At 49.3% G+C, this 27,831-nt stretch overlaps 1 protein-coding gene across 2 annotated transcripts in view; it reads left to right on the top strand.

The window, feature by feature from the left end:
- The window catches only part of PLXNA1 (plexin A1), a 589,805-nt gene that overhangs the window by 309,967 nt on the left and 252,007 nt on the right, over positions 1–27,831 (top strand). For both annotated transcript variants that reach the window (XM_078661729.1, XM_078661728.1), the window contains exon 5: positions 22,249–22,349. In XM_078661729.1, the coding sequence (XP_078517855.1) occupies positions 22,249–22,349 (101 nt within the window). The remainder of the gene's footprint in view (positions 1–22,248; positions 22,350–27,831) is intronic.

Here is a 27,831-nt window from a genome sequence, read left to right as displayed (position 1 = left end):
GGCGAACCCCCTCTTACCACTGGGTTTTCACGAAATGTTAGGGTCGTATAGCATGGGCCACGTCGGTGCTAGCCGTCTAGGGACAATGGTTCTGAGTTAAGGTGGGACAATCTTGAAAAGAGTGGGGTAGTTTGAGTTTTGTTCCATCCCAAAAACACTTGTAATCCTAATCTTGACATACCACAGGTTGTACAATAGACTGTCCAATCCCGGCACCCAGCCATGGATCCGGGCAAGCACCTGGTTTGCCAGGTCCTTGCCCTCTGCACAGTCTGATGGGGCCGGTGAGTCTCAAAGGATGCCGGGACCCTCGGTTAAGGTGGGTAAATGCACCCACCAATGTGTATAGAACCTGGGGTGCAGACTGGTGAAAGGGGTGGCCCTCGCTTTCCGTAAGGAGGGAGTAGATTGAAACCACGAGTCAAAACAGATGGGGTTGTGGGGGAGGGCAAGAGAATGGGTACATTTAAAAACAATACGTAGGAAGTGAGAATAATGGATTAAAATTAAGGCAGCAGAAGGTAGGAAGGGTGGCCATAGAAGCGCGAGGAACACGAAGTCTAAAGTCAGATGGAAACAAAGAGAAGCTGTCGGGTTATTGCGGGTGAGCTATAAATGGAGGAGGACCAGAGAAGAGCAATGGCTGACGAGTGAAAGGAGTGAGGAAGTTGAGGATTCTGGATGCACGGAAGTGAGGGGCGTCCGGATTCTGGTGAGGTTGTTGTGCCTGAAAGAACAGGGCAACGGCGGAGAATGGGATAAAAGAAACGGAACAGGCACGTGAAGTTTGCAGGCAGTAAAAGGCAGAAGAAAGTACCTGGTGAAAGGTGCTTAATTTGGGGGGGGGGGGTGGGAGGGGCATACACTGCTTGCTCCCCCCTGCACATGATTTTCACTTTGCACCAGGGCTTTAAGAGTGCACCTGTGGGGTTGCTGCGTGAAGGCTGTAGAAATGTGCCGTCCTTAGCTTGGCACCGCTCTTCCGCATTCAGGATGTCATGAGGTTGGCACCGGACTGTGCCAATGCAGCTTGCATCATTGGTGGGTGCCAGGGCACGTTTTCTCTCGCGGCAGCCTTGTATCGAAGCAGCCCCCCGTTGGCGCAGACAGGCCTTGCCCTCCTCATAGACAATGGCGCAGTAATGACCCCCGGCTGCCATCCTTGCGCGCTAGGTCTCGCCGCCCCTTCCGGCAGATGTGCCAGGGAGGGCACTACTCCTGGAGAGCCATGCAAGTGCCGAGCGCCCCGGCTGAGCACCAGCCAGCCCGCCCACGTCGAGGACCTGGCCTCGAAATAGAGTCCAAAGACTGATTGTCCTTCCGCACTCGTTGCGGATCCATCCGCCCTTCAGGCTGCAGTAAGAAGCCCTCAGCCCGGCCATTCGGAGCGATTACTCTTAATCACCCCTTCGAGAGCACCTGGAAGCGGGCAGGTGTTCTGCAAACGCCCGGCCTGGGTGCCAGAAGCCTGGTTTTTCATACAAAGAGAGCTCTCAGGCCAGAAATTAAATTCAGAGGGTCCCTAAAATATATACTTAAATCTGGTGTACCCTGTCAGTCCAACGAATGCCCTGACCCGAGTATTGGTAACAGGAGCTGACCAATCCAAAATAGTTTGAATTTTCTCTTGGAGAGGCTGTACATGGCCCCCACCTACCAGGTGGCCCAGGTACGCTACAGAACTCTGCCCTATTTGGCACTTGCTTGCCTTAATAGTCGGGCCTGCCTGCTGCATGGTCTGGGGCACTTCCCTTAGGTGGTGTAAGTGATCCCCCCCAGGTAGAACTGAATACAGCTATATCATCCAGGTAAGCTGCACTGAACTGTTCCAACCCAGACAAGACCCTGTTCACCAACCTTTGGAAGGTGGCAGGTGCATTCTTTAATCCAAAGGGAATTACCTTGAACTGATAATGTCCCTCTGGTGTGGAGAATGCTGACCTCTCCTTTGCTCCATCAGTGAGGGTAATCTGCCAGTAACCTGAAGTCAAATCAAAAGTACTCCGGTACTTAGCAGCCCCTAATCTGTCAATGAGCTCATCAGCTCTAGGTATAGGGTGAGCGTCCGTCTTTGTGACTGCATTCAATCCTCTGTAGTCGACACAGAACCTTAACTCCTTGGGTCCCCCCATAGGATTAGGTTTAGGTACCAGCACCACTGGACTCGCCCATGGACTCTCAGACGGTTCAATTACCCCCACCATCTTAGCAACCTCCGCTTTAATGCTGGCTCGGACATGGTCAGAAACCCTGTACAGTTTATTTGGACTGGTAGGCTGTCACCAGTGTCAATGTGGTGCACACACCACTCAGTGATGCCTGGGATCAAAGAGAACCGGCCAGCAAACTGCGCCAGCACCTGCTTACAGTCTCTGTGCTGCCGGTCTGTCAATTTGGGAGAGACCACAACTCCCTCCACCTACCCATCTTGTACATTAGTGGAGAGGAGGTCGGACACAGGCTCAGTTTCCTCCTCCACCCCCTCATCAGTGACCAGTAACATGGTCATGTCTGCCCTGTCATGGTGGGGTTTCAATCTGTTCACATGCAGAACCCTGTGAGGGTTCCTGGGGGTGCCAAGGTCAACCAAATAGGTAACCTCACCTTTCTTTTCTTAGATTGGATAGGGCCCACTCCACTTATCATGGAGGGCCCTGGGAGCCACAGGCTCCAACACCCACACCAACTGTCCTGGAGTATACTCCGGCATAGTAGCCTTTTGATCATACCAGTGCTTCATGAGCTCCTGTCGGGCCTCCAGTTTCCTGTAGGTGTTCTGTCTTTGTGAGCTGGGAGTCGTGTGCTATGGTAATTACTGGAAGCTTTGCCTGGCTCTTCGTAGGCGAAGGTGCCTCTAAGTCTCTTCCAAGTCAAACTGTTGACAAAACCTACACTCTCTTGGTTATGGCTTGAGCAGCCAGGTGTTTTTACTCTGTTGTCACTGATGGAGAGTGTGTTTTGCATTTTTCTCTGCTGTGAGGTACTCTTCATTATTAGTTTTTTCCCCAGTGCTATCTGTGGCTTTTAAGCACAAAGTGATATTCTAGGAGTATCTCCCAGGCCCAGCACACTGTGCACCTCTGCCATGGCGTAGATGAGCGTCTTGCCCAAGGCCACACATGGCGTACGTAGCCCTGCTCGTCACCAGAGGCATGCACTGAACTTCTTTAAGGCAGGCTCCAGTCTGTATGTCTGCCAGATTTCCTGCTTTTCAGGCACCACTGGTTTTAAAGGCCCATTTTGGCCACAATGAAGGACATGGACTACTGACACAGAAGCATTAACAAGCTCATTGTCTGTCGCGTCCTGTTTATCGACACTGGGCAAACATCCGCCAACCTAAGGAAATGCCTTTCTGTGAAATCTGTCCTATTCATATGTCACAGCTGCAAAAATAAGCAAACTCTCTGCGTTGTCACTTTTTTAGGTCTAGCTGAAGAGAGCTAAGTCTCGGGAAAGACCTTTTGTTACAATTGCATAGGAAAGATACTCGGATTGCCCCTTGCATTCCATCTGCTTTTGCTGCCATTGGAGGCTTTGCTAGCGCGGTGCCAGAAAAGGGCGTGTTTTGCACGGGAGAACTACAGGGAGCAGAAACTAGTGCAGTGTGATTTAAATGGAGGTTGCAGTGTGGCTCTTGTGAAACTGTGCAGTCTCCCGCTCTTTAATCATGGGTAGACCCTTAAGCCCTTATCCAAGCACATACAATATCTTGTGCACTGCCACAAATTTGATATCCATTGTACTGTTACCGTCACCGTAGCATGCAATATTCTGCTTACTACCACCAGCACACATGAGATAGCTTGGGTACGTCCATCATCCCATATGTTTCTTGTGTCGATTTACCAGACCACGTGATATTGCCTATAAAGTCACCAGACCATACTATACTCATTGTACCAACTCATGTGATACTGCGTTTATACCTAAAAGGCCATACTATGTGCATTGTACACTTACCAGCCTATGTGATATTGTCTACAGCAACCAGTCCACACTACATTAACTGTACAGCCATACACCGGTGGGATATTGAGCTTATTCCTTTAAGCCCATGGAATATTGTTTGTACAGTCGCCAGCCCATAGTGGATCGATTGTACCAGGCCATGTGTTATTGTCTGGATAACCACCAGCTCGTAATTTAGCCATTCTACAGACACTAGACCATATTATATTATGTGTATAGCCACAAGCTCACAATTTATCAATCTTACCATCCCATATGATATTGTGTGTATACCCACAAGGCAATACTACATCCATTATGCACCTGCCACCGCTGGTGAAGTGTATAGCCGCAAGCCCATTCTATAGCCCTTGTACACCGGTCAGCCTCTGTGATAGTTTGTATACAGCTACCCATACTATATTCATTGTACCAGCTCATGTGATATTGTGTGTATAGCCACAAGCCTGTCATTGTACACCCACCAGCCTATGTATTCTTGTGTCTGCAGCAACCGGTTCATACTACATTGATTACACAGCCTTCGGCCAATGGAATATTGTGCTTATAGCCGCTATAACATGGTTATTGGTTTTGCAATCACCAGCCCACATTATATCCATTGTATCAAGCCCTGTGATATTGTGTCTATAGCCAAAGGCCCATACTCCATCTGTGCTGCTCACACTAGCCCATGTAAACTGTACAGCCGCAATTCCATACAATAGCCCTTGAATACCCGCTGGCCTCTGTGATGTTTTGTGCACAACAACTAGCCCATACAATGTCCATTTAGCAGCTAGCCGCTGATGGACTATTGTGCGTGTAGCCTTCATCTATACTATATTTGTTGCACAGCCACTATTCCATAGTATAGGCATTGTACCATTACCACCTCACACTGTGTGTATAGACACATGGCCATACTATATCCATGGTACAACCGTCCGCCAAAGGGATATGGTGAGCGTAGTCACCATCCCATATTATATTCATTGTACAGACACCAGTGTCAGTGACATTGTGTTGGCCGCACCGGACACCCACTGCATCGTAAAGGTACCAGCCCATCCTAATAGCCATTGCTGAACTATTAGGCCATATGATATTGTGTGTACATCCACCAGGATATAATATATCCACTGTACAGCTACCTGCCTATGTAATATTGTGTGTACATACCAACCAGTACTAATAGCTGATGTACATCCACCATCCTATGAAATATTTAGTATACCAGCTCAGGTCCATACTCGAGTGTTGTATTGAGTTATTTGGAGTTATACGCAGGGCTTCATACTTTTTCAATGAATTTGTAATTATTCAGGCTGTTTGTGTCCAGGGAAGTTCCTCATTACAAATGGCCATTGTGCAGCCACTTGCCTATCTGAGATCGTGTATGCAGGCTCTATCTGCTACTATGTCATTTGTAAAGCCACCAGCCTATGCTATATCCATCTTAAAGCCACCAGCCCATGCTATATCCATCTTATAGCCACCAGCCCATATTATACCCATGTTATAGCCACACGCCCATACTATATCCATGTTATGGCCAGCAGTCCATACTATATCCTTCTTCTAGCTGCCTGCCCATACTGTATATCTGTTATAGCCACCAGCCATGTTATATTTCTGTAATAGCCACCATCCCATGTGATGTCATATGCAGCCTCTCGCAGGACCCCAGTGCCTTGGTTCCCCCCTCATCCCTTGGTTCCCCCCCTCATCCCCTGGTTCCCCCCTCATCCCCTGGAGTAAACGCGGACTGGACACGTTCATCTTGCTCTGTGTGGGGTCCCTGGCACCTCCCCAGCCCCGCTCGGGATTCACCGGCGGAGAGAGGCTGCGTCAGGACCACGTCCCATCCGGCGTCGACAGTCGGTGCAGCCAATAGAGCAGCATGCCCTCTGACCCCTGGCGCCCGCCGCCGCGCGAGGATGCGGTTGCTAGGCGAGGGCAGCAGGATACTGTGATGGATGCGCGTCGGATGCTGATGCTGATGAGGCAGGGTTGGTGGGCTGGAGGTGGGAGCAGGAGCTCTGCTCAGCCACGCGGCAGAGGCGCGTGCCATGCAGAGCTGGTGTGAGACGGTGGACCCCCGGCGGGTGGGCTCGTACCAATCTAATCTGCCCTGGGCCCCGCGGGGCGGGAATCTCAAATTACTCGCGCTCATCTAGTCCAGGGTTTTTGTTCTGTGACCCGTATCCATGAAGTTGTAAGTGAATACAATAGAACTACAAGACCCAGAATGCAAAGCTTAACCTGACCGGAGTGAACCATCTCTGCTCAAACAGAGCGCAGCATTCCACTGAGATTCCCTTCTTGGGCTTCCCCAGTTCCAGCCACCTCGGACCCACATTCCTTGGCAGCAGTATTCGTGAACCAAACAATCCAAGCGATCAAATTAAGTTTTCTTGCAGTTAGACTAACACTGCTTTGACCTCGTGCTTATTGAGCGTGCCCTTTCTTCCACACCCTTTTAATCCGCTCCCTTCTGCCGCCTTTCAAAGGATATATACAGGTTTTTATTTGGTTAAACTAAGCAAGATTCATAGCAGTGTTTTATTCTTTTGCCAGTGTTTGTAAATTCTTACCACTCTCAGGCGTACATATCTGTGTGAGATTCGGACCAAGAAAGGCTTCAAGGCGTTGTCATGTAAGGGAAGCATGGGGCTAACACGCGTGGTACTCCATACATATGACACATCTTCATGGAAGGGAAGCTTGGGTAACTTCTTGAAAGCCTGCAAGGTGTGACCTGTCCTTCTGGAAGGGAAGCTTGTCTCAGTACTCGGAAGGGAAGCTTGTCTCAGTACTCTGAAGGTTTGCGATCGATGGCCTATGGGATGGAGGAGAAGCTCCGGCTCAGTGGACGTTTGAAATCCTCTCATGTGGTGTCAAACGAAAGCTTTCCCAATTTCTCTTGTTCTCCCCTCCTCAAAAGGAAGCTCGAACTCACTCTGAACGTGTGGGACTCTTGACCTATCTTCATAAAGGGAAACTTTTGTAACTTTTGAATACACAGCAGCCATGTCATATCCTCGTGGAAGGGAGCTTCAGTAGCAGGAGTTATGGGCATAATGGAGGGGAAGCTTGGGTAACTCTAAAGGTATGGGAGTCATGTCCTATCCTCATGGAGGGGAAGCTTGGGTAGTTCTAAAGGTATGGGAGTCATGTCTGATCCTCTTGGAGGGGAAGCTTGGGTAGTTCTAAAGGTATGGGAGTCATGTCTGATCCTCATGGAGGGGAAGCTTGGGTAACTCTAAAGGTATGGGAGTCATGTCTGATCCTCATGGAGGGGAAGCTTGGGTAGTTCTAAAGGTATGGACGTCATGTCCTATCCTCATGGAGGGGAAGCTTGGGTAGTTCTAAAGGTATGGACGTCATGTCCTATCCTCATGGAGGGGAAGCTTGGGTAACTCTAAAGGTATGGGAGTCATGTCTGATCCTCATGGAGGGGAAGCTTGGGTAACTCTAAAGGTATGGGAGTCATGTCTGATCCTCATGGAGGGGAAGCTTGGGTAGTTCTAAAGGTATGGGAGTCATGTCTGATCCTCATGGAGGGGAAGCTTGGGTAACTCTAAAGGTATGGGAGTCATGTCTGATCCTCATGGAGGGGAAGCTTGGGTAGTTCTAAAGGTATGGGAGTCATGTCTGATCCTCATGGAGGGGAAGCTTGGGTAACTCTAAAGGTATGGGAGTCATGTCTGATCCTCATGGAGGGGAAGCTTGGGTAGTTCTAAAGGTATGGGAGTCATGTCTGATCCTCATGGAGGGGAAGCTTGGGTAACTCTAAAGGTATGGGAGTCATGTCTGATCCTCATGGAGGGGAAGCTTGGGTAGTTCTAAAGGTATGGGAGTCATGTCTGATCCTCATGGAGGGGAAGCTTGGGTAACTCTAAAGGTATGGGAGTCATGTCTGATCCTCATGGAGGGGAAGCTTGGGTAACTCTAAAGGTATGGGAGTCATGTCTGATCCTCATGGAGGGGAAGCTTGGGTAGTTCTAAAGGTATGGACGTCATGTCCTATCCTCATGGAGGGGAAGCTTGGGTAACTCTAAAGGTATGGGAGTCATGTCTGATCCTCATGGAGGGGAAGCTTGGGTAACTCTAAAGGTATGGGAGTCATGTCTGATCCTCATGGAGGGGAAGCTTGGGTAACTCTAAAGGTATGGGAGTCATGTCTGATCCTCATGGAGGGGAAGCTTGGGTAGTTCTAAAGGTATGGGAGTCATGTCTGATCCTCATGGAGGGGAAGCTTGGGTAGTTCTAAAGGTATGGGAGTCATGTCCTATCCTCATGGAGGGGAAGCTTGGGTAGTTCTAAAGGTATGGGAGTCATGTCTGATCCTCATGGAGGGGAAGCTTGGGTAGTTCTAAAGGTATGGGAGTCATGTCTGATCCTCATGGAGGGGAAGCTTGGGTAGTTCTAAAGGTATGGGAGTCATGTCTGATCCTCATGGAGGGGAAGCTTTGCTTATCCCTCTGAAGGTTTCGTAGTCATGTTCGATCCTCATGGAGAGGAAGGTTGTATAAATCTGACGTGTCATGTCTAGTCTTCATGGAGGAGAAGCTTGGCTTAACACATAATGTATGAGAATCGTGGCCTAGCATCATGGAGGTGAAGCTCTACTTAACTCTCAGAAGGTGCAGCAATTGCCCTATCCTAATGGAGGGAAGCTTGGCTTAACTTTCTGAAGATATTGGATTCATGGGCTATCTTCATGGAAGGGTAGCTTGGCCAACTGAAGGTATGAGTCATGTCCACTCTATTTAGAGGGAAAGCTTGGGTTACTCTAAATGTAAATGTAAATGTACAGGAATTTATATAGCGCAAATCACCAAGCGGTTTCCCCTGTGAGATAACCCCGGCAGGGTATCCGCAAGGTGAAAGCCAGGCATCCCGCCGCGAGGGGCCGTTATGGAGATTAAGCAAGCTATTGCCCAGAGTCGCAGAGTGTGAACCCGTGAATCGAGTAGGCTCTGGAGCGAGAATTGTCGAGTCCATGGACATTTTAGGACTCAAGACCCCGCCGAGCCGGGAATTGAACCCTGGTCCCAGGCTGACCTCTGCTTCCAGGTCTGCCTCCTCTAACCAGTGAGCCACACTTCTCCACTCTAAAGCAGGCGCCGGGCTGGTAACCAAAACCGGCCCTGGCAAAGTGCTTGGCCGGCCCCTCTGGGGGTGGGGGGCGGCCGAGCTGTTTGTCAGGGCCATTTTTTTTCCAATTTCGTAACATCGGCTGATATTGCAGCTTTGATGCAAAAACGGCCCTGTAACAAAAACGGTCCCCAGGGGCCCATAACCAGCCCCCAACTCTGGTGGCCCGCCGGGGAAATGCCCGGTGCCCGCTACGGCCATTCCGGCCCTGCTCTGAAAGTATGGAAGTCACGTCTGATCCTCATGGACTGGAAGCTTGGCTTAACACGTAATGTAGGAGAATCGTGGCCTAGCATCAAGGAGGGGAAGCTCTACTTAACTCTCAGAAGGTACGACAGTTGCCCTGTCCTAATGGAGGGAAGCTTGGCTTAACTCTCAGAAGGTGCGACAGTTGCCCTATCCATATGGAGGGAAGCTTGGCTTAACTCTCAGAAGGTGCGACAGTTGCCCTATCCATATGGAGGGAAGCTTGGCTTAACTCTCAGAAGGTGCGACAGTTGCCCTATCCTAATAGAGGGAAGCTTGGCTTAACTCTCTGAAGATATTAGATTCATGGGCTATCTTCATGGAAGATTTGCTAGGGTAGCGCTGACATTGTAGGAGTCTTGCCCACTTCTCAGGAAACGCAAGCTTGGGTAGCCCTCGAAAGTGCCAGACTCTTGGTCTATCGTCCTGGATGGGAAGCTTGGCCTAACTCTAGGAAGACGTGGGAGTCGTGGCCTGTGGCATTGATGGGGCGCTTGGGTAACTCCTGGATGTATGATGGTAGAAGTCACATCACATGCTCGTCAGTCCTGTGACCTCACAGGAAGCGTTGTCCGATGATCGCTAGGCAGTGTGTGCGTGTTTTTGTTTCTTTTTTAAGCCATCTTAATTGAAAGCTAGCTATTACAGACTGACCACGAGACCGACTTTCCATTACTCACTATAAACTTTGTCATAAGAGGTGCAAATAGCCAGTGGGAGTAACTGCTACCCCTAAGAGGTGCTCCTCTTTACAGCAATAATGCTGGGACGTGGCATATTCCAATATTCTTCATTTTGTATACCAAAAAGTGTTAAAATGTGCGTGTGCTTTGAAGCACCACTGGAGGCCGTAAGTGCTTTTAAACATCACATGAACACTCTTCCCCGTGACTTGCCATTGGTCGACCTGTGACACCGCAGCGAGCTCACCTCATCCCTCGATGCACAGGAGCGCATATCCCAGAACAATGTTCACTAAACGTATATTTTTCGGAGACTCTCCCCCACAAACCGTGCCCCCCTCCTCCAAGATCTGAGGTAGTGCGCCTAGAGGCCAGCTGCCCCTAGTAAGGATGTAGCCGGAGAGAGAAATCGTCTCATTGTTACCCCCTCTCTTGTACCAAGACCCTTTAATTCTTTCGAAAGCGATGCCAATATCAGAGTTGTATGTACAATCTCTTATTAGATTTAGCAAACAATTCACTTTGTCATCTGCACGACATCAAAGGTCAGTATGTTTTATTTTTTCACCGCCGTATATGATTTGGACGGCTTCCTTTGGCCGCGTGGCTAGCGCTCTGGCTCTTGGCACTGCGAACGCGGCGCTTTGATATTTTTTCCACTCCGCGCCATTTTGAAGGCATCTGTTCCTGCTGCGCCTGCTGCTTGTTCGGGGTCCCCCTGGGCTTGCCGAGGAGGCCCGCGTCCTTCCAGGTGCTGAAGTTGGCACCGGGACGCCATTCTGCGCCCCCACCTCCTTGGCACAGGTCCGGGGGTCTTTGGCGCGGGGTTTCCAGGTCCCCCCGGTTGGTTTGGATTACGCCAAGCACGAGAATGATAGCATATGGGCTTTAGCGAGCAGTGCATGTAATCGGAGCCTCAAAGCCAGTGAGAGCTCATCGGGTTAATGCACCTGCTGCCGAGATATTTGTCCAGCGCGCGCATCGCACAGGCTGGAAGCCCAGGATGCTGGCTCGCCCGTTCATCATTTCAGCGTTGAATATTGAGCAGTATTGCGTCTGGTAATAGAGCACTTATTTACAGAGCTTTGGGGCTGGCAGCGAGGACTCATTTAAAAATACAATATCCGTAAGCTGTGCAGCACTGGTTAATTTGTAAAAAAATAAGTGCGGGGCTCTCGTCAAGAAGCTGCTTGCACCAGCCCATTTCTCCTGTTAGCGCTGCCAAAAACAGAACCAACTACTACCCATGAAAGCGGGGAGAGGATGTGTCATAATGGGCAGGACAGCTGACTGCAGAGCTGGGAAACCAGGTTTGAGTCTTGGCGTAGACTCAACATCCAGTGATTCTGGGCAAATCACGTAATCTCCCCATGCCTACCCTTGATATCCTTAACTGGTGCTCATGAGAAGCACTGGTGTTGATAATTAAGTGCAGGTGCTGAGCACCGGAAACCACCAGCTCAAATTAAGCACTGCTGTTGAGACAGCCTGCAGGAAGGCTGCCACTGCGGATGGAAAAAACATAGCAACGCCTACATCATTGCTCCATGTGGAAGTTTCCTAAAAGTCATCAGCCCTGTGCTTTACTACTTCCACAGAACAAAAAAATGCCCACAGGTTACCTATAGTCCAGTTTTGTACCTATTTTTCTTCTGTAGCAGTCAAATTCCTTATGCTCCAAAAAGAAGTTTGGTTACATATGACCACATTTCTTATATGGTTAATATATATTCTATTGTTAGAAGTGCATGGAGTGTCTGCCTGCACAGTGGATATATTTTTAATGATTAGAATATTTTTCCCCCCAAAGTTTGGGGATTACCTTTGTAAACCATAAATTCCAAACTGAAGCTCAGACGGAGCCCAAACTGGTGGTGGTATTGGATTTGTGAAATATGACGTGATGGGATGTTAGCAGAGGTGAGGGTCTGCCTTTGTTTGCATTTTTTTTAATTTTTACAGAGTTTTGTATAGCGCGAACTTGACCCGAATCTGGTATCAGAGCGCTTTACATAGCACGGGTTGCATTACATGAGGACACATTCATTTTTTGTTAGATTAAGTGATTTGCCCAGAATCACAGGATGTTCAGCGTCATTGCCGGAACTCAAACCCAGTTTCCCAGATTCGACGTTGACCACCTTAGCCGTTAGGCCAAGACCAGGATTTCACAAAAACCTGTAAAAGTGTGTCCTTAGCGTTTAATCTAGTGGCTGTGATTGTTTCTTTATTGACAAGTGTGCGGTAGAGTTAAAACCTTGCTCCCTTGCATGTATCTGAAACTTCCTGTGTTTCCCTCTTCCTGGTGGCTCCATGCTTTTGACTTGCTATTTTCGAGTTGGGCCTTAGTGTTCACCAGTTTACGGATTGCAGTTTCTCGTTGTTGAGGATACGGTGAGCCATTGTACCTTTATTTCTCAATGGGCCTTGCCATATCCCACACTAATTTCCCCTGGACTACTCCATGTGGCGCTTCTGTTGACTGTAAAGAGATCGAAGATCTACCCACTGTTCGAGCTGTTCAGCGCAGCCCTGAGAACTTTCCCAATTAGCCAAGTTCCAAGATGGCCTTCTTTAATGGCGGCTGAATGATTGTTGGCTATTATCATTCCTCTGTTCGTAGGAATGTCATCCACCTGTTGTAGACCATTTGTAAGACATCAAGTTGGTCCAGGCATTGACAACCATTTTTGTTCATCCAATTGATGGATGGCTTTGTGGTGTAACCACCAACGGCTGTCCTCTCGATCCATTGGTAGATATCCCCGTCGTCTTACCGTAGATGCCCTATATGAGCCGGCCATTTGTGTCCCATCACCGTTATGTAGCCGATTTTGACCATCATCAGCCATCCGTTTGCAGACATGGTCATAATCAAGCCACTGCTCCTCGTCATTTGTCCGCTATTGGTGGCCATCGTTGCGGCGCTACCTTTGATGGACATAGTCTGGCCGATGTCTGTGTGCATCCCTCTTGGGCAACCATTGTTTGCCTTCATCCAGCGTCCATTGGTAGACATCTTTGTGGTCCCATCATTAGTCAGCCATTTATTGACGACATTGTGCTGCAAACATCGCAGCCATTTTTGTCGTCCTTTGGTGGGTGGTTCAGCCATTCAAGGCGACCTTTAGCCAGCCATCGGTGGACATCTTGGTGAAGCAACCATTGATGGGAATCGCCAGTAAGCTCTTGGGTGCCCCCTTGAGGTCCAACCAGAATGGCCTTTAGCAGCCAGCCATTGGTAGCCATTCCTGTCGTTCAATCAATTGTAGTCATCATTAAGCATCTGTTAGTAGGCATCATCTTGATCCAGACATTGTTCCTGGCCTCCATCTCGGCTTCTACTATGGGTCCACCCTTTATGACTATGATCTATCTAACATTGCAAAACACACAAGGTGATGGACGGAATGTTGCACAATGGCAAAACATTCACCCCCAGTTACAGATCTGGGTTTAATCCATCGTTATTTTGCTCACCACGCCACCCCAGTTCAGGCCATATGCAAATCAGCCTTGACCCTGTGCCTCATGGGAACAGTCCAGCCCGAACTGCCAAGCCATGTCTTCCCGAACTGCCAAACCATGTCTTCCCTGGACCGGAATCGAGCATCCTAGGACCGGTTTCTGGCTATCAGCCGTTTTCAGTCAGGATAGCTTGACTCCAGTGGCTTACTGAGCACGGGACCCACATCTGGGCATACCCTTCCTATCGAACATTGCACCAGCAATCAGTCTGGAGTGGTCAAGATGACGTTTCATGCTCTACAAAATGCCTTGATACCCATAGTTCAATACCAAAAGAGGTGTGCTTATTCAGTTGAATAGCTACACTTACTTTGCAATTCTGTTAGTTAGCAAAAGTAACATTTGGATATTGCAAACAGCTCAACTATTTTTCTGTGCCGTCCACATCCCCTTATCCTAGCACACAGACCTAATTTCTCTGGTTTTCAGACATGAACTTCCAAACCATGGAATATACATTGGAGAAAAAAATATTTTTTCTGCTGAATAAATCTAGTTGAAATAACGAATCGGCTGTCACTTTTATAGTGTAAACCGAGCCTGCAGTGATTAAAACACTCTGTCCTTGCATGGCCAGATGTGATTAGAAGTTACATTAATTATTATATATGTAATTAATTTACCAGTACGTTAGATCCAGGGACAATCTTCTGTTAACCCAGAGGGACTTGGTTGACTCCATATTTGGCCACACACGTCACAGGTGTGCATCTCCTCTCTGGGGCACTTCTTTGGGTATCAAGCTTCAGATCATAGCATTTCTCAGCGAGCTGAAAGATGAACACTGCCCCTATATAGCATGTGAGATGCCAGGTACTTGCTGAACCTTGGATACCCAGAACATCGGAACTCTAAGAGATGCTGGACATAAAGCTGTTTCCTTAATCACCTGCATGCTTACAGGGCAGCAGGATAGCTCGGTGGGTTAATGCCCCTGCGGTACAGATCTGTACGCAGATCACAGATGGACAAGAGGTGCTGGTAGAGCCAATGTCTTACCTGTGTACCTCCTGAGGTCATTAACAATACTGCCAAGGGGGTGGTGACTGTAATAGCGATTTAGTTGCTGTGATGTGGAGTGGTGTGGCTCACTGGTTAGAGGCGGCAGACCCGGAAGCAGAGAACGGCCCGGGACCAGGGTTCAATTCCTGACGCGGCAGGGTAGTGGACCAGGGTCAGCGGACTCAATAATTCTCGCCTCGGTGCCTACTCTAACCAGGGATCACACTCGGCAACTCTGGGCATTAGCTTGCCTCATCTCTACAACGGCCCCCCCACATACGCCGGGGATGCCTGGTTTCACCTTGGAGATACCCAGTAGGGACCATCTCACAGGGATAGCCAGGACGGGTTCCCCAGCGGTCTACAGCGCCACGACGCCTCAGGGCAGCAGTGCGCTTTACAAGACACATACATTTGATAGTAAAGCATTGAATTACCAGGATATTGACAGGCCCTAGGTACAAGTTTACAGATTAGTGGGTTACTGTATGTTCAGCTGGGTTGGATGCCTTGGCCCTAAACCAACTGCCAGCAATTAGCACCCTCATTTTTTTAGTTTTCATTTAAAAAAAATGTGATTATATTATTATTGTCTTTGGAATTTGGACCTCTAGTTGGCCTCGCACCCTAGATGATTGACTGTTTTGCCTATGAGGATGGGTTGGTCTTGACCCACACTGCGCCCTGTCTCCGAAGCATCATTGCCCCATTTTCATCAGGCTTTGCGCTTGGGTTGAGAGTTTGTCTTGCTGAAGTGTTGTTTCTGGTACCAGTGGCTTGAGGTAGGGCTCACCCATGGGTCATTCTAGGCCTTTTGGTCCACAGCAGTAACAAATAAATAAATACATCTCACTTTCTTAAAAAAGCATTAAAAAAAATTAGCAAGGTTATGCCGAAGGATGACGTGGGAGGGATACTGAACCTAAAATAATTCCGACAGGTTTGGTATTTTTAAAGAGCTGACCTCGCAGGCTAGCAGCAATGCGCTGGACGAGTGGCCGGTCCCAGCAGGGATACAACAATACGCAGAAGTTTGTGGAAAAAGAGGTTATCATAAGGTAAATTAGGAAGCCTTGTTGACACCGTGGAGTGAGTCTGTTGTGGTCCCACCATCTCGCCCAAGTGCTGAGCCGTGAGGAATGAGTTCAGTACGAGCCACAACCCCATCCGCTGCTTGAGTCTCGCCATGTGATGGAGCCTTGCGCCCGGGCTACCTCCTGTGGAGGCCCAGTTGACCTCTACTGCAACACCCCACCTGTACCAGCCCACCTCTTGCAGCACTCCACCTATGCCAGCCCACCTCTTGCAGCACTCCACCTATGCCAGTCCACCTCTTGTGTGATGCGGGCAGAGAGTCCACGTCTCCTGAAGCCCGGGCCTGCACCAGCCCACCTCTGCGATGCCACTGGCACTGCAGCCCTCCTATCCTGCAGCACTTTCCTACACACTTTTTCGGAACGAGGACTCGAGAAGGAAAACTTCGATAGAGGAGATAACCATTTGTGCCTAAATTGGCACATGACAGCGACACAGCTATTGTTACAGTTATCCTTTCGATCTAAGAAGTAAGGACACCCTTGACATAGGAGGGAAACATTTCCAAAATATCTACTAAATAAACGAATTGGTGAACTCGCGGTCCAGTAGACATTCGCCTTTCCAGAATTGGGAACTCAGCGAAGACTCCTCAATTGTAGAAATTACGCTTCAGTTCCAAGACATAAAGATAAGCCCTGAAGAAGCCCGTGCTGGGCGAAACGCGTAGGCTGTGGAGTTTATGAATCACAATAAAAGCATTTGAAAACTACATCATCTGTTTGGAGATTCGTCACTCCTGTCATCCATTTATGTTTAATGCATGGCATTTGAAGCCAAAAATTTGTATTGTACACGTTGCCTCTTCACATATGTGTAAAAAAGCACTTTCCTACACCATACCACCTCCCCTGTGTCACTTGCCTGCACCAAGCCACCTCTTCCAGAGCCGACCTACCCCATAGCCCTGGCCCACGCCTGCACCTCTCCTGAAGCTTTGGTTTTCACCAGCCCCTCCCCCCACGGCGTTGATCTTCACCAGCCACCTTCCCGCAGTGTTGGCATGCGCCATCCCCTCTCCTGCAGCGTTGGTCTGCACAAGTCCCTCCCCTACAGCGTTGGTCTGCGCCTGCCACCTTTCCCGCATCGCTGACAGCGCGACCCACCTCTCCCACAGCCTCAGTCTTTACCACTGGCTGTGCGGTCCTGGCTGCGCGGTCCTGGCTGCGCGGTCCTGGCTGCGCGGTCCAATTACCCTTTGCGCGAAGCAATATTTGTGGCTGACCCGCAGCATCTCATTCCTCTCCCGTGACCTACAGCGTCTCATCTCTCTCCTGTGCTGCCCTCTGCCCTTCCCTTCCTCTACCCTTTACAACTGTAAACATCTATTTATCGCCTCCTATTTTCTCATAACCGCGTTATTATCCCGCTTGATCGCGCCCTGCTACCAGGGCAGTCAGATACGTTTCCTTGCCCATTACGGACAGGAAGTGCCCTTTCTGCCTCTCTGTTTCGCAGGGAACGTTAAATGCTCCAGTTCTTGGTGCCCGAGGTCCTCCTGACATTTTTTCAATCCCAAACTGGCTGTTACTTGGGTCTTTACTTATAAGCTTCTTCTCTCAATGGGTGGAATGTTCTAATAGCCTTATAGTCCTTCTGCTTGTGTCTGCAAATGTGGTCATTATATTGCCTCCCCTCTGCACGTCTGCCCTGGTTTGTGCTACGTCTGCAGTAGATCAGATGTGGACTTCATTCTTTTTTTTTTGTGGAGGTTTATATAGCGCAAACTATTCCCGAAGATATCGGAGCGCTTTACATAAGTACCAGTTACGTTTCAGACTGACACGTTCGTTTTTGTTAGGTCAGGGCCGGCCTTAGGCATGTACAAGCTGTGCACCTGCACAGGGCCGCCACACCAATATATATCCTTAATATAATAATCTTCTGAGGATGGATACATATTTGCGCGGCGGCCCCACTGGCAGGGATTTGGCGGCCTCCGGCTCTGTTCCACTTCCAAACACCCTGACCCCCCACCCCCCCTCTTCACCGCCCCACCCGGACCCCCTCTTCCGGGGCCCCTACCTACTCGCCCTGCCCAGGGCCGCCATGAGCTTAGAGCCGCCCCTGGTTAGGTACAGGGCGATTAAGTGATTTGCCCAGAATCACAGAATGTTGAGCGTCCCTGCAGGGACTTCAGCTCCGAGGTCGACCGCCCTAGCCGTCCGGCCACATTTTTTCCTCATGGCTTGGCTGAGGGCGGCAACGATGCATTAGGGCAACAATGGCGAGAGCACAGCATGTCTTCTGTAAGTGACCAATGCTTTACCCCTCATAGCATCCCCGGCTTAGAAAGCAACATCCATCCAAACCCCTGGCTAAGGTGATAGTAAATGCATAAATAATGGTCAGTAGATTGGGTGATGCAGGCGGCCTGCGGTAAACGATTATACTCGCAGCCCATGGCTAGAATTCTATTTGTAGATGGTTTCTTTTAGAATTAGATGTGACATAAGGGATTTTTTTGACTTTTTAATACATGTTTAGCAGGCAAAGGGCGCTGATGTAATAGACGCCAAAGCCCAGCAGGGTGCAAACGTTTCTTCCCTTTTATCCCTCCGCTATCCTTCTCACTCCAAATAACTGACTAATATTCACCACTCCAATTACTTTCATATTTCACCATACTAATTCATCACTAATCCTTTATGGGTTTCCGTAGTAGCATGCTTCAACACCCCATCAGGGGTAACAAGTGCTATATAAATACAAACCTTTTTTTCCCTCTTGTATCTGTCTATCTGTTTGCTATCCTTTTGAATCCAAATAACTGACTAGCCTATCCACCAATTAAAATTCATTTGCATGTTTCACTATACTAATTCAACACTAATCCTCTATGGGTCCCAGAGTAGCGTACTCGCCGAAAAAAATGCTTTGACGCCTCTTCCGGGGTAGTAAGCGCTATATAAATGCAATTTCAATACAATGCAGTCAGTTGCATTTACCATCATTGTAAGCAGGGAGACTTAAAACAAAACGCTGCCAAATGGATCTTCTAGAATCCATTTCTAAAACTTGTCCGCATCTGCCAGGGCCAGGATACCTTTAAATTCCGCCTAGGCGCTGCAATGGGTCCTTTATTACACAGAAGGTGCCTGGTACCTGCCTGCTGACAGCGCCTGCCATCCCCAGAAGTCCTCGCCGCCTGTTATGATTTATAACCGTGGATAAATTTTTTAGTTTGCGCCAAATAAGGGAGAAAATGACAAGGGCGCGTGCACCGCAGGTGCGGGCATTAGTATGCGAAGCGGAGCGCGGCGATTGGCTGCCTGGCCCGCGCCCTGCAGCAATTACGCTCGAGCAGCTCGGCTGGCGCGTGAGACGGAGGCCCGCGCACGTGGCTCGGGGGCGCCATGTCGGTTTTCCCGCCTGTTTTGCGTTATCCGACGCCTCGCATGTTGCTGGAGGAGCCGAGGGGTGACAGTCGGCCTTTCCTCGGAGTCTTTACTCCCTCTGCCTGTGATTGATGATGGGGGCCTGACTTGCTGAGGTAGGCAGCGGCGTAGCGCCCTGCCGGAGTGTGACAGTCATTTGTTGGCGCTGCGGTGCCCGCAGCCGGTAGGTACAGCCTGGGAGGTATTCATCATGGGAGGTGACAGTCTGAAGAGGGTGAGGGGCAGGGGAGCTCATACTGGAGGCGCGTGAGCGAGCGTGACGGGCAAGAAGTCACTGCGCGGGCATAGCGAGGCGGGAAGTGGGGTTTGTTCACTGTGTGTCGCTGCTGGCGGCATGCTGGGCCTGGTGTCAGTAAGCGTGCACAGAGCATGGGGTGTACAAGGTGCCAGTGGGCATGCCCAGAGAAGGGTGGGCACGTGTTGGTATACATGCACAGAGACATGGGGCGGGTATGGTGTCGGTATGCGTGCACAGATGCGTGCACATTGACGTGGGGGTGTGCCTGGTGTCAATAAGCATGCACAGAGCGTGGGGTGTACAAGGTGCCAGTGGGCATGCACAGATAAGGGTGGGCACGTGTCAGTATGCATGCACAGGGACATGGGGCGGGCATGGTTTCTGTATGCGTGCACAGAGATGTGGGGTGTGCCTGGTGTCGGTATGTGTGCACAGAGACGTTGGGAGGGACTGGTGTAGGTATGCGTGTACAGAGAAGAATGCACAATGGGCCTTGTGTCTGTATGCGTGCACAGAGAAGGGTGGGCTCGGTGTCCGTATGCACACACTGAGATGTGGGGTGGGCATGAAGTCCGTATGCACTCACCAAGAATGGTGGGCTGTGGCCGTATCTATGCATAGAGACATGGGGTGCTCCTGGTGTTGGTGTGCATGCATAGAGACGTAGTGTGGGCCTGGTGTTTGGTATGTGTCCACAGAGATATGGGGTGTGCCTGGTGTCTGAATGCGTGCACAGAGACGTAGTGTGCGCCTGGTGTTGGTATGCGTCCACAGGGATGTGGGTAGAGCCTGGTGTTGGTATGCATGCACAGAGAAGGGTGGGCAGGGTGTCTATGCACGCACCAAGATGCGGGGTGGGCATGATGTTAGTATGCATACAACGAGAATGGTGAGCCCAGTGTTAGTATATATGCATAGAGACATGGGGTACTCATGTTGTTGGTATGCGTGCACAGAATCGTAGTCTGGGCCTGGTGTTGATATGCGTGCACAGAGACATGGGGTGTGCCTGGTGTTGATATGCGTGCACAGAGAGATGGGGTGGGCCTGGTGTTGGTATGCGTGCACAGAGAGATGGGGTGGGCCTGGTGCCACTCTATAGGCCTGAAAGAAGTGGCAGCATGGTGTCCCTGCTGGCATAAGGACAAAGGAGGGATCATGATAGTACTGTATGGGCATAGAGAGACATTGGAAGCCAGGCGTTATGCTCGTCTAGGGGAGGCAAAGTGGCTCGGGATGGTGTCTCTCTGCAGTCATGGACATTAGGTGCATTGTGCATGTTGTGGCATCACAGGCATAGGGATCCCGCACTGAGAGGGCACGGATAGCCCCGGCTGTCGCTGTGTTCCTAAAGATAGGCGTATGAATGCATGGTTTTGGCGCTGGCATGGTCAGGGATGCTGGACTGGCGTTACTGTGAGGTCATCGAAAGCTAATGAGTTAGGCATGGTGTGACTACAAGGTGGGTGCACGTGGTGTTATGGTTCTCAGACGCATAATACTGGGCACAGTGTCAAGCACAGTGAGGGAGAGGCGGAGCCTAGATGTGCTGCTGTTGTGTGTCCATCAACAAACAAGACTTGTGATATCAATTTGTTCAGTTTACTGTCCAATTTGTCTTAAGATGTTGGTTGTAATGGAGTGTTCCCTGAGGTATGCTGTGTAAGGCTGGGATCACCTAGAATAAGTGAGTTTTTAACTTAGCAATTGGGATTCTTGACCTTCCAGTCGAGGCATCCTTTTTGGCGGTCACATGATGGACTCTGCATCCACCGTGGAATTTCAGAGCCCAGGGCTTCCTAAGCCTTCTTGGTGGCTCCCGTCCACATGGTGCTGGAGCCTGGACTGGCAATCCTAATTCTGGATGGTTGGCCATTAGAGGTAGCGTGGAGGTCTTCTGACCTGTTTCCACCACTGAGAAGTTCATCCTTCAGTCTCCACTGACTAGAATCACACATTGGCAGGGACTGGAGCTGCAAGAGGGGTGGGAGGTGTTGGCAACTTGGGAGATGTGGTTGGCGCAGACCAGAGCTGCCGGAGAGGGGCTGGCGTGGTCCAGGGCTGCGAGGTGGGTCGGCAGAGGCGGCTTGGTGCAGGTTATATGCTGTGTTGAGTCCAGGTCTCTATTTGGGTGGTCGCCAGGCATAATAGGTTTGTAGACCACCAGACCGCGGTGGGACCTGCAGGATAGATTCAGAGACTTACACATTCCCCGGCGGTTCAAGGCTGTGGAAAAGACCCCAATGGTTCTGACTAGACTTAGTTTATTTCAGATTTTTTTCTGGGTTGGAATGGGAGGGTTCGAAGCACTACGTATGCATAGCAGCAAAAACCTAGAAATCCTACTGTTTACTAGTAGTAATTGCTGAAACTGATGGCCCCGAATAAACAGCAGTGAAGCAGCTGGAAGGCTTTCCATAGCGATTTGGTGGCTGTCCCTAAAACATGCCACCAAATAAATCACCCCAGTACAAGCCACTGGTTAGTGGACAACTGGATTTTCCGAGTGTGGACATTTTTTTGTAATCAATTTTGGGACTTTCTTTGTCCTTGGTTTCACTTGAAAGGGTTTCTGACCCCCTTTTCCCCTAATTTAATGTCCTTTATGTGGTGTGTGGTGTTGTATTGGATTGATGGTATTTTTTGTGGTTTTTATTTCGCCTTTCCCTGTTAGTAATTCTATCTATTACTAAGCATTCTGTTAACCTTCAGAAAGGTTCGGGTGTATATATAAAAACTTCAATGTTGTGCCCCCATGACTTGTTTCAGCTCACCTTGCAATCTCATTAACCCTCTACGTTTCGTGTGCAGCGGCTGTGATTGGGTTGTGAATTGTGTGTCCTAACATGGTATTGTCTCATTCTGCACGTGCTCAAGGGCACTGCGGTTGTCTGTGAGCTGGAGGAACGGGCAATAATTCTCTTTTTCCGCTTCTCTTCCTCAGGTGACAAGGGTCCCGGTGGAGAGCTGTGAGCAGTACGCGACCTGTGGGGCATGTCTGGGGTCCAAAGACCCCCACTGCGGCTGGTGTGTCCTACATAACACGTGAGTACCTGGCGGTCGCGGGTCACCCCTGGGGCGCAGAAAGATGCACAGCTCGGCATCTGCTGACAGTGGTACTTACTCTTACACTAAAAATAGCCACTGGGCTGCACCTGGAGAATGTGACTTGGCTGCTCGCACCTCGAGAGGTGGGGGCCAAGGAAAAGGGAGAGGTTTGGAGTGTAGACAAGCTGATGCTTTTAAAATGAGAAGGTTATTAAGGTCTGTTGAGCTATGCGCATTTTAGCTGTCGGCAAATGTGTGAATTTTTCCCTTTTTATGTGTATTTTTATCAGAATGTAAGTGAAATTACACGAAATGCCTGTGGGCAGTATATCACCTGAAAATTCTACACCTGTCAGTATCAACCAAACAAAAGTCGCACAAGATACCAGTAGGAAACCTGTTAGCATAAAATCTCTTTGGGCCATGGCACACATCTGTTTCAGTCACTGAAAGACATGTTCTACTTAATCCAGTCTCCTTTCGTAAGTAAGTACTATTTTAGGTCTGTCATTGATCAAGACCTTTTGCTTTTACTAAAGTTACAGGTATAAAAAGGCTACTTACCTGTGCTGCTCGCCAGCCCTCTTCACCCATTGGTCTGTTATTGTGTCATTCACAGTTTTCTTCCACCCATTAGAGCAGGGCCCAGTGGGTCCGCCCACTACAGCCATTGGCTAACTTCACTGTGACTGGCTGCATTCTGCCCTTTCACAAGGAGCACATCCACACACAAAGTAGTCCCCTTACTATAATGGCAATAGGTGCTTTTTGAGACTGAGATATTCCTGTGATTAGCTGTTTTGACCAGCGTCCAGCAGACTCCACAACAATAAAGTTTTGAAAGATCTGTAGCAAAACAAGCATCTGACGCTTTGCCAATGGTTTTCATATAGCGCTCAATATCCTACGTCAGTGACATGTAAGCGCTGTAGTTTCCTGGTGTTATTATTACTTAATATAATGATTCTCAGTTTAAGGGGAAAAAAGCAGACCGCTGAGCTGACTTTGCCAGGATTCAAAGTTGTGGCCAGCAGGTCACTGTACGTTTCAGTGGTGAGCGCTAAACTGATTGAGCGTCTTTTTTGACATCATCGCAAGTTGACAGCATCTATAATAAGTCGGCACCGCTACATCCTCATGTGGCGGATGTTGATGGGTCGGGTTGTACCATCATGGTTAATTAACTGGACCTTCTCCAAGTGGCACCTGATAAAAGTTTATCTTCCTCCACCGTGCATTCCGCCACCCCTCCATGCCTCAGCGTAATAACAGGAAACAACCTGTCCCTCATTGATGGAGGCCCAAATTCCTCCCCACTGACTTCCAGAATGCCGACTCTGGAGCGGTAGCACCCGACACATGGGATTCCACTTGCACCATTGGCATCAAAACAGACTCCTCGGTTACCAATCCCAAACAAACCAGTGGCTCAGGAACTGTGACCACCGCCTCAATTTGGTGAAAGCGATAATGTGGCGGCTTCTGTTCCTCCGCATTATCCCCCTAATGTGGGGGTGGTGATTACACGACTGGGCTGGGCTAATGGCTTGTGCTTAGGGCTCCCATCTCAAGTTACCACCAGGGTTCCCGCTATGCAAAGCAACCAGACTCCTATTGAACATCCAGAGAGCGTAAAGAATCAAGCAGGCTCTTGGTGGGTGCACGCATCAAATTTAAATCGCCATCGCTCAGACGACTCTAGACACCTCCAGGTCAATTAGGGTGACCGAGTACACACTGGCTCACCATCAAGAGTGCAGCCTTACGTTTGTTACTAGATTTCCACAGCACTCTACTCACCACCCAAGCCTGCAGCTCTGCGGTCTTTACTAGATTTCCACAGCACTCTAGCTCACCACCCAGGCGTGCAGCTTTGCGGTCTTTACTAGAATTCCACAGCACTCTAGCTCATCATCCAAGCGTGCAGCTTTGCGGTCTTTACCAGAATTCCACAGCACACTAGCTCACCACCCAAGCGTGCAGCTTTGCGGTCTTTACTAGAATTCCACAGCACACTAGCACACCATCCAAGCGTGCAGCTTTGCGGTCTTTACTAGAATTCCACAGCACACTAGCTCACCACCCAAGCGTGCAGCTTTGCGGTCTTTACTAGAATTCCACAGCACACTAGCGCACCATCCAAGCGTGCAGCTTTGCGGTCTTTACTAGAATTCCACAGCACACTAGCTCACCACCCAAGCGTGCAGCTTTGCGGTCTTTACTAGAATTCCACAGCACACTAGCTCACCACCCAAGCGTGCAGCTTTGCGGTCTTTACTAGAATTCCACAGCACACTAGCTCACCACCCAAGCGTGCAGCTTTGCGGTCTCTACTAGAATTCCACAGCACACTAGCTCACCACACAAGCGTGCAGCTTTGCGGTCTTTACTAGAATTTCATGGCACACTAGCTCACCAGGGATCGGTGTGCTGGCCTGTTGTATCGCTTGTTTCCTTCTTGGGTCCTCGCTTCCACCAGTAACCTGCATTTGGAGCCACTCCACCATCTACATGCAGAGCATGAAAAAGGTTCATGAAAGGGAAGGCTTCCACCCTCCACCCTGTTCTTCAGCTGCCTTACAGCGGCTGTTGGGCTCTGCCTCTTGCTCGCTTACCTTACACTCTACCCTCAACTTCGCCTATTCTACAGTGTGTAGGCTTATGTTTACCACTTATCCTGCCATGTGCCTACGGACTACCAGTGCCCAGGGCAAGGCAAGTATCCTTCCACTGTTCTTTTAAAATTGTGCGCCCCTAAGAATGCCCCAAAGAATTTTGCGTCGGAGCAACCGCCCCTGTGGCCCCGCCCACGCTACGTTACTGTGCATACTTCCCCTTGCAACTCACTGGCCTCCCAGGTAGTGACTATCACTTCTAGAGCAGTGTGCTGCTTATCCAACAATGTGTTGCCCCACAATGCACACCCCAGCAGTGTTTGCTCCTCCCCTGGCACCCGACGCCCTTCCAATAGCCTCAGATTTACACTTACAACTGATTGTATCCAGCCTGTGCTTATTCGAGGCGTGCCATCTACTTGTATTTAACTCTGTTCCATGGACTTGTATTTGGCCACCAGCAAGATCAGGTGATCTGTTAGCGGCAGGTGGGGGGGGGGGGGGGGGCACTCAAAGGTAACATTAGAAAGCAGCCGACAGTCTTGCGAAAGCAGGATTTGAGTGGGAAGCCATGCAGACCCTCTTGTGTTGGGCAAAGGCAAGAAGTGCGCGTGTTAGACTGTGCAGACATTTCTCGTCTTCCTTCAAATCCAAGATTTAGGTCGATAGAAGTTTAAAAATATAAAAATGGCCTTTGAAGCCTCAAATGCACTTACTTTTAATGCTTTCGCCTCTAAATGAATTATTGAAATGATGTGCATGATCGTTTGAGGGAAATTCACTTACACTCCCCCAAGGATTACTCCGCTTGCTCTGTCTACCGTAGAGTGCAAACCATCAGATGCGACTGTGTTTGCTCTTGCGCGCTGCGTGCGCGCTGCTTGTGTTTAGTTATCGATCCACACGCATTCTATTCCATGCCCAGGCAGAGCTGTTAGAACGACAAGTCGATGAGCCGAATGTCCCTGCACTTCACACCATCAGTTCTCTCTCCGTACTGCGAAGTGCTTGTGCCGGATCAGTCACACGTGTAAATTTATCCCGTGGGCCACCAGGACTCATGAGACGGGGTTGTCTACAAGCAATGAATGGGCGGGTTCACCCGCCTTGTCCATTTTACAGACCAGCTTTGTTCTTTCTCTAGTGGACTCGACAATCTGGGAGCCATTCGCAGGCGATTCATCTTTCAACGAGAGAGGTTTGACCGTTGAAAGATATGCTTCCAAGTGTGGCTCCAACCACAGTGGAGGCTCCTGCCTCCGGGTACCAGGCGATGCTTTGTCTGCTGGTGAGAGCAGTTATGGTTGTGATCCAGGTTTACAGGCTTTCCTACCTGCTCCCATGATGGGGAGAAAGCCTACATGCCCCTACCTTCGTAAAGTTGCACCCAGCACCCTGTAACTTGCAACTGTGCGTGCTTCCTTGTGGTGACTGTGAATGTGGGGTGCCTGTTTGGGGCACGGAGTGCATCTCGGTGCAAAGTGATGGTCCCTCGGCAGGCTGTTCTTTGTCTCTTGATGGACTTGTCACGTTACCTGTTGCCTTGTTCTCAACCTCATCCCAAGGCTGGAGTCATGTCGCGGGTTAGTGGAGAAACCCCGGCTCCTGTTGTGAAGATAGGTGTCCTCTTAGCACAGTCCGGCTGCTCCCTCCCCTAGCGCTTTCGTTGTTCTTTCCTGGCACCTCAAACTTAAGCTGCACTGATCTGGATTCAGATCACCATTGTTTTTGGCAGGACAAACATGTATGAGATTCTTCCCCACGACTGAAGGACAGTTACTAAATTTACACAATGCAAGGTCTTGAGCATTCACCATCTCCCTCTTGATGTCTTCAGAATGAGATGTACAAAATTCTCAGTTGATAAGAATTGCATTTATATCTGGACAGTCGGTAGGCTCTACACATCAATGTGAGATGACATTTTCAAGCGATCTGAGCCTGTGGTGGGGATGGTCCTCTGTAAGCCTGAGAATAAGCTATGGACCTGGAAAAATGACTGCATGGCCACTTACCAGAAGGAGAAGCTGAACTCACCCGCATAGTGAAGAACCAATTCCAGCCTACTGAAGACCCGCATGGAGAGCACCTCAGCAGACCGAAACGTGTAGGCGTCATGAGTTCCTTACTGTGAAACTGGTGAGTGCAAAAAGCAACACCAGATGTTCCCCTAGGCCTTGGAACTTCAGAGAAGCTTGCTTGTTTTCTTCTTCCTATCCTTGACCTGTACCCTAAGTGTGCATGTGTCAGTCCCTTTCTATCAACAGAGGAATAAAGAGATCTTAATCATTCCATGTTCCATGTTCAAAGACTTTATTCGGTTTACAAAGTAGAAAACCATAAAAGATTACAGATCTCATAAAAGAACAGGGCATATCCATATCCTAAACATATTACACAACAATCCCTCTGTATACATAATAAAATATATAAACGCCATATATAAAAATGGTTAAAAAACACACTATAATTACAAGGTGGGTGGGCCATCCAGTTGATAAAAAGGAAATACCAACGTTACTGGTGAGTAAATTAACCGGTTAAATAGGCCATATGGCCTCAATGCTATGTTACAGAAAGAACAGCCATCAGTTAAAAGTTAATTTTCCATACATTTTCTATATTTCAGTGAACATTTCAAAAATCCAACCACAAATGGGATGCATTCAGGCTTTAACATTTCTAGAAAATAAAGGGCTGGGCGCACTTTAGAGAAATTTAATTTTTTTTAAAGTGATTTTAAAAAGAACCTCCGGGTAGCATCATAGAAACTACAGAAGAACATGAAGTGCCGCAGGTCCTGTGGAGACACTTCATCGCAGCCACAGGGTGCTAGCACTTGTTCTCTATGGCACCTCAGAGGA

This window comes from Lissotriton helveticus, chromosome 9, assembly GCF_964261635.1.
Source record: "Lissotriton helveticus chromosome 9, aLisHel1.1, whole genome shotgun sequence".
Taxonomy (NCBI): Eukaryota; Metazoa; Chordata; class Amphibia; order Caudata; family Salamandridae; genus Lissotriton; species Lissotriton helveticus.
Note: the sequence above shows the minus strand (reverse complement) of the source record. Positions and strands in the feature narration are given on the sequence as shown.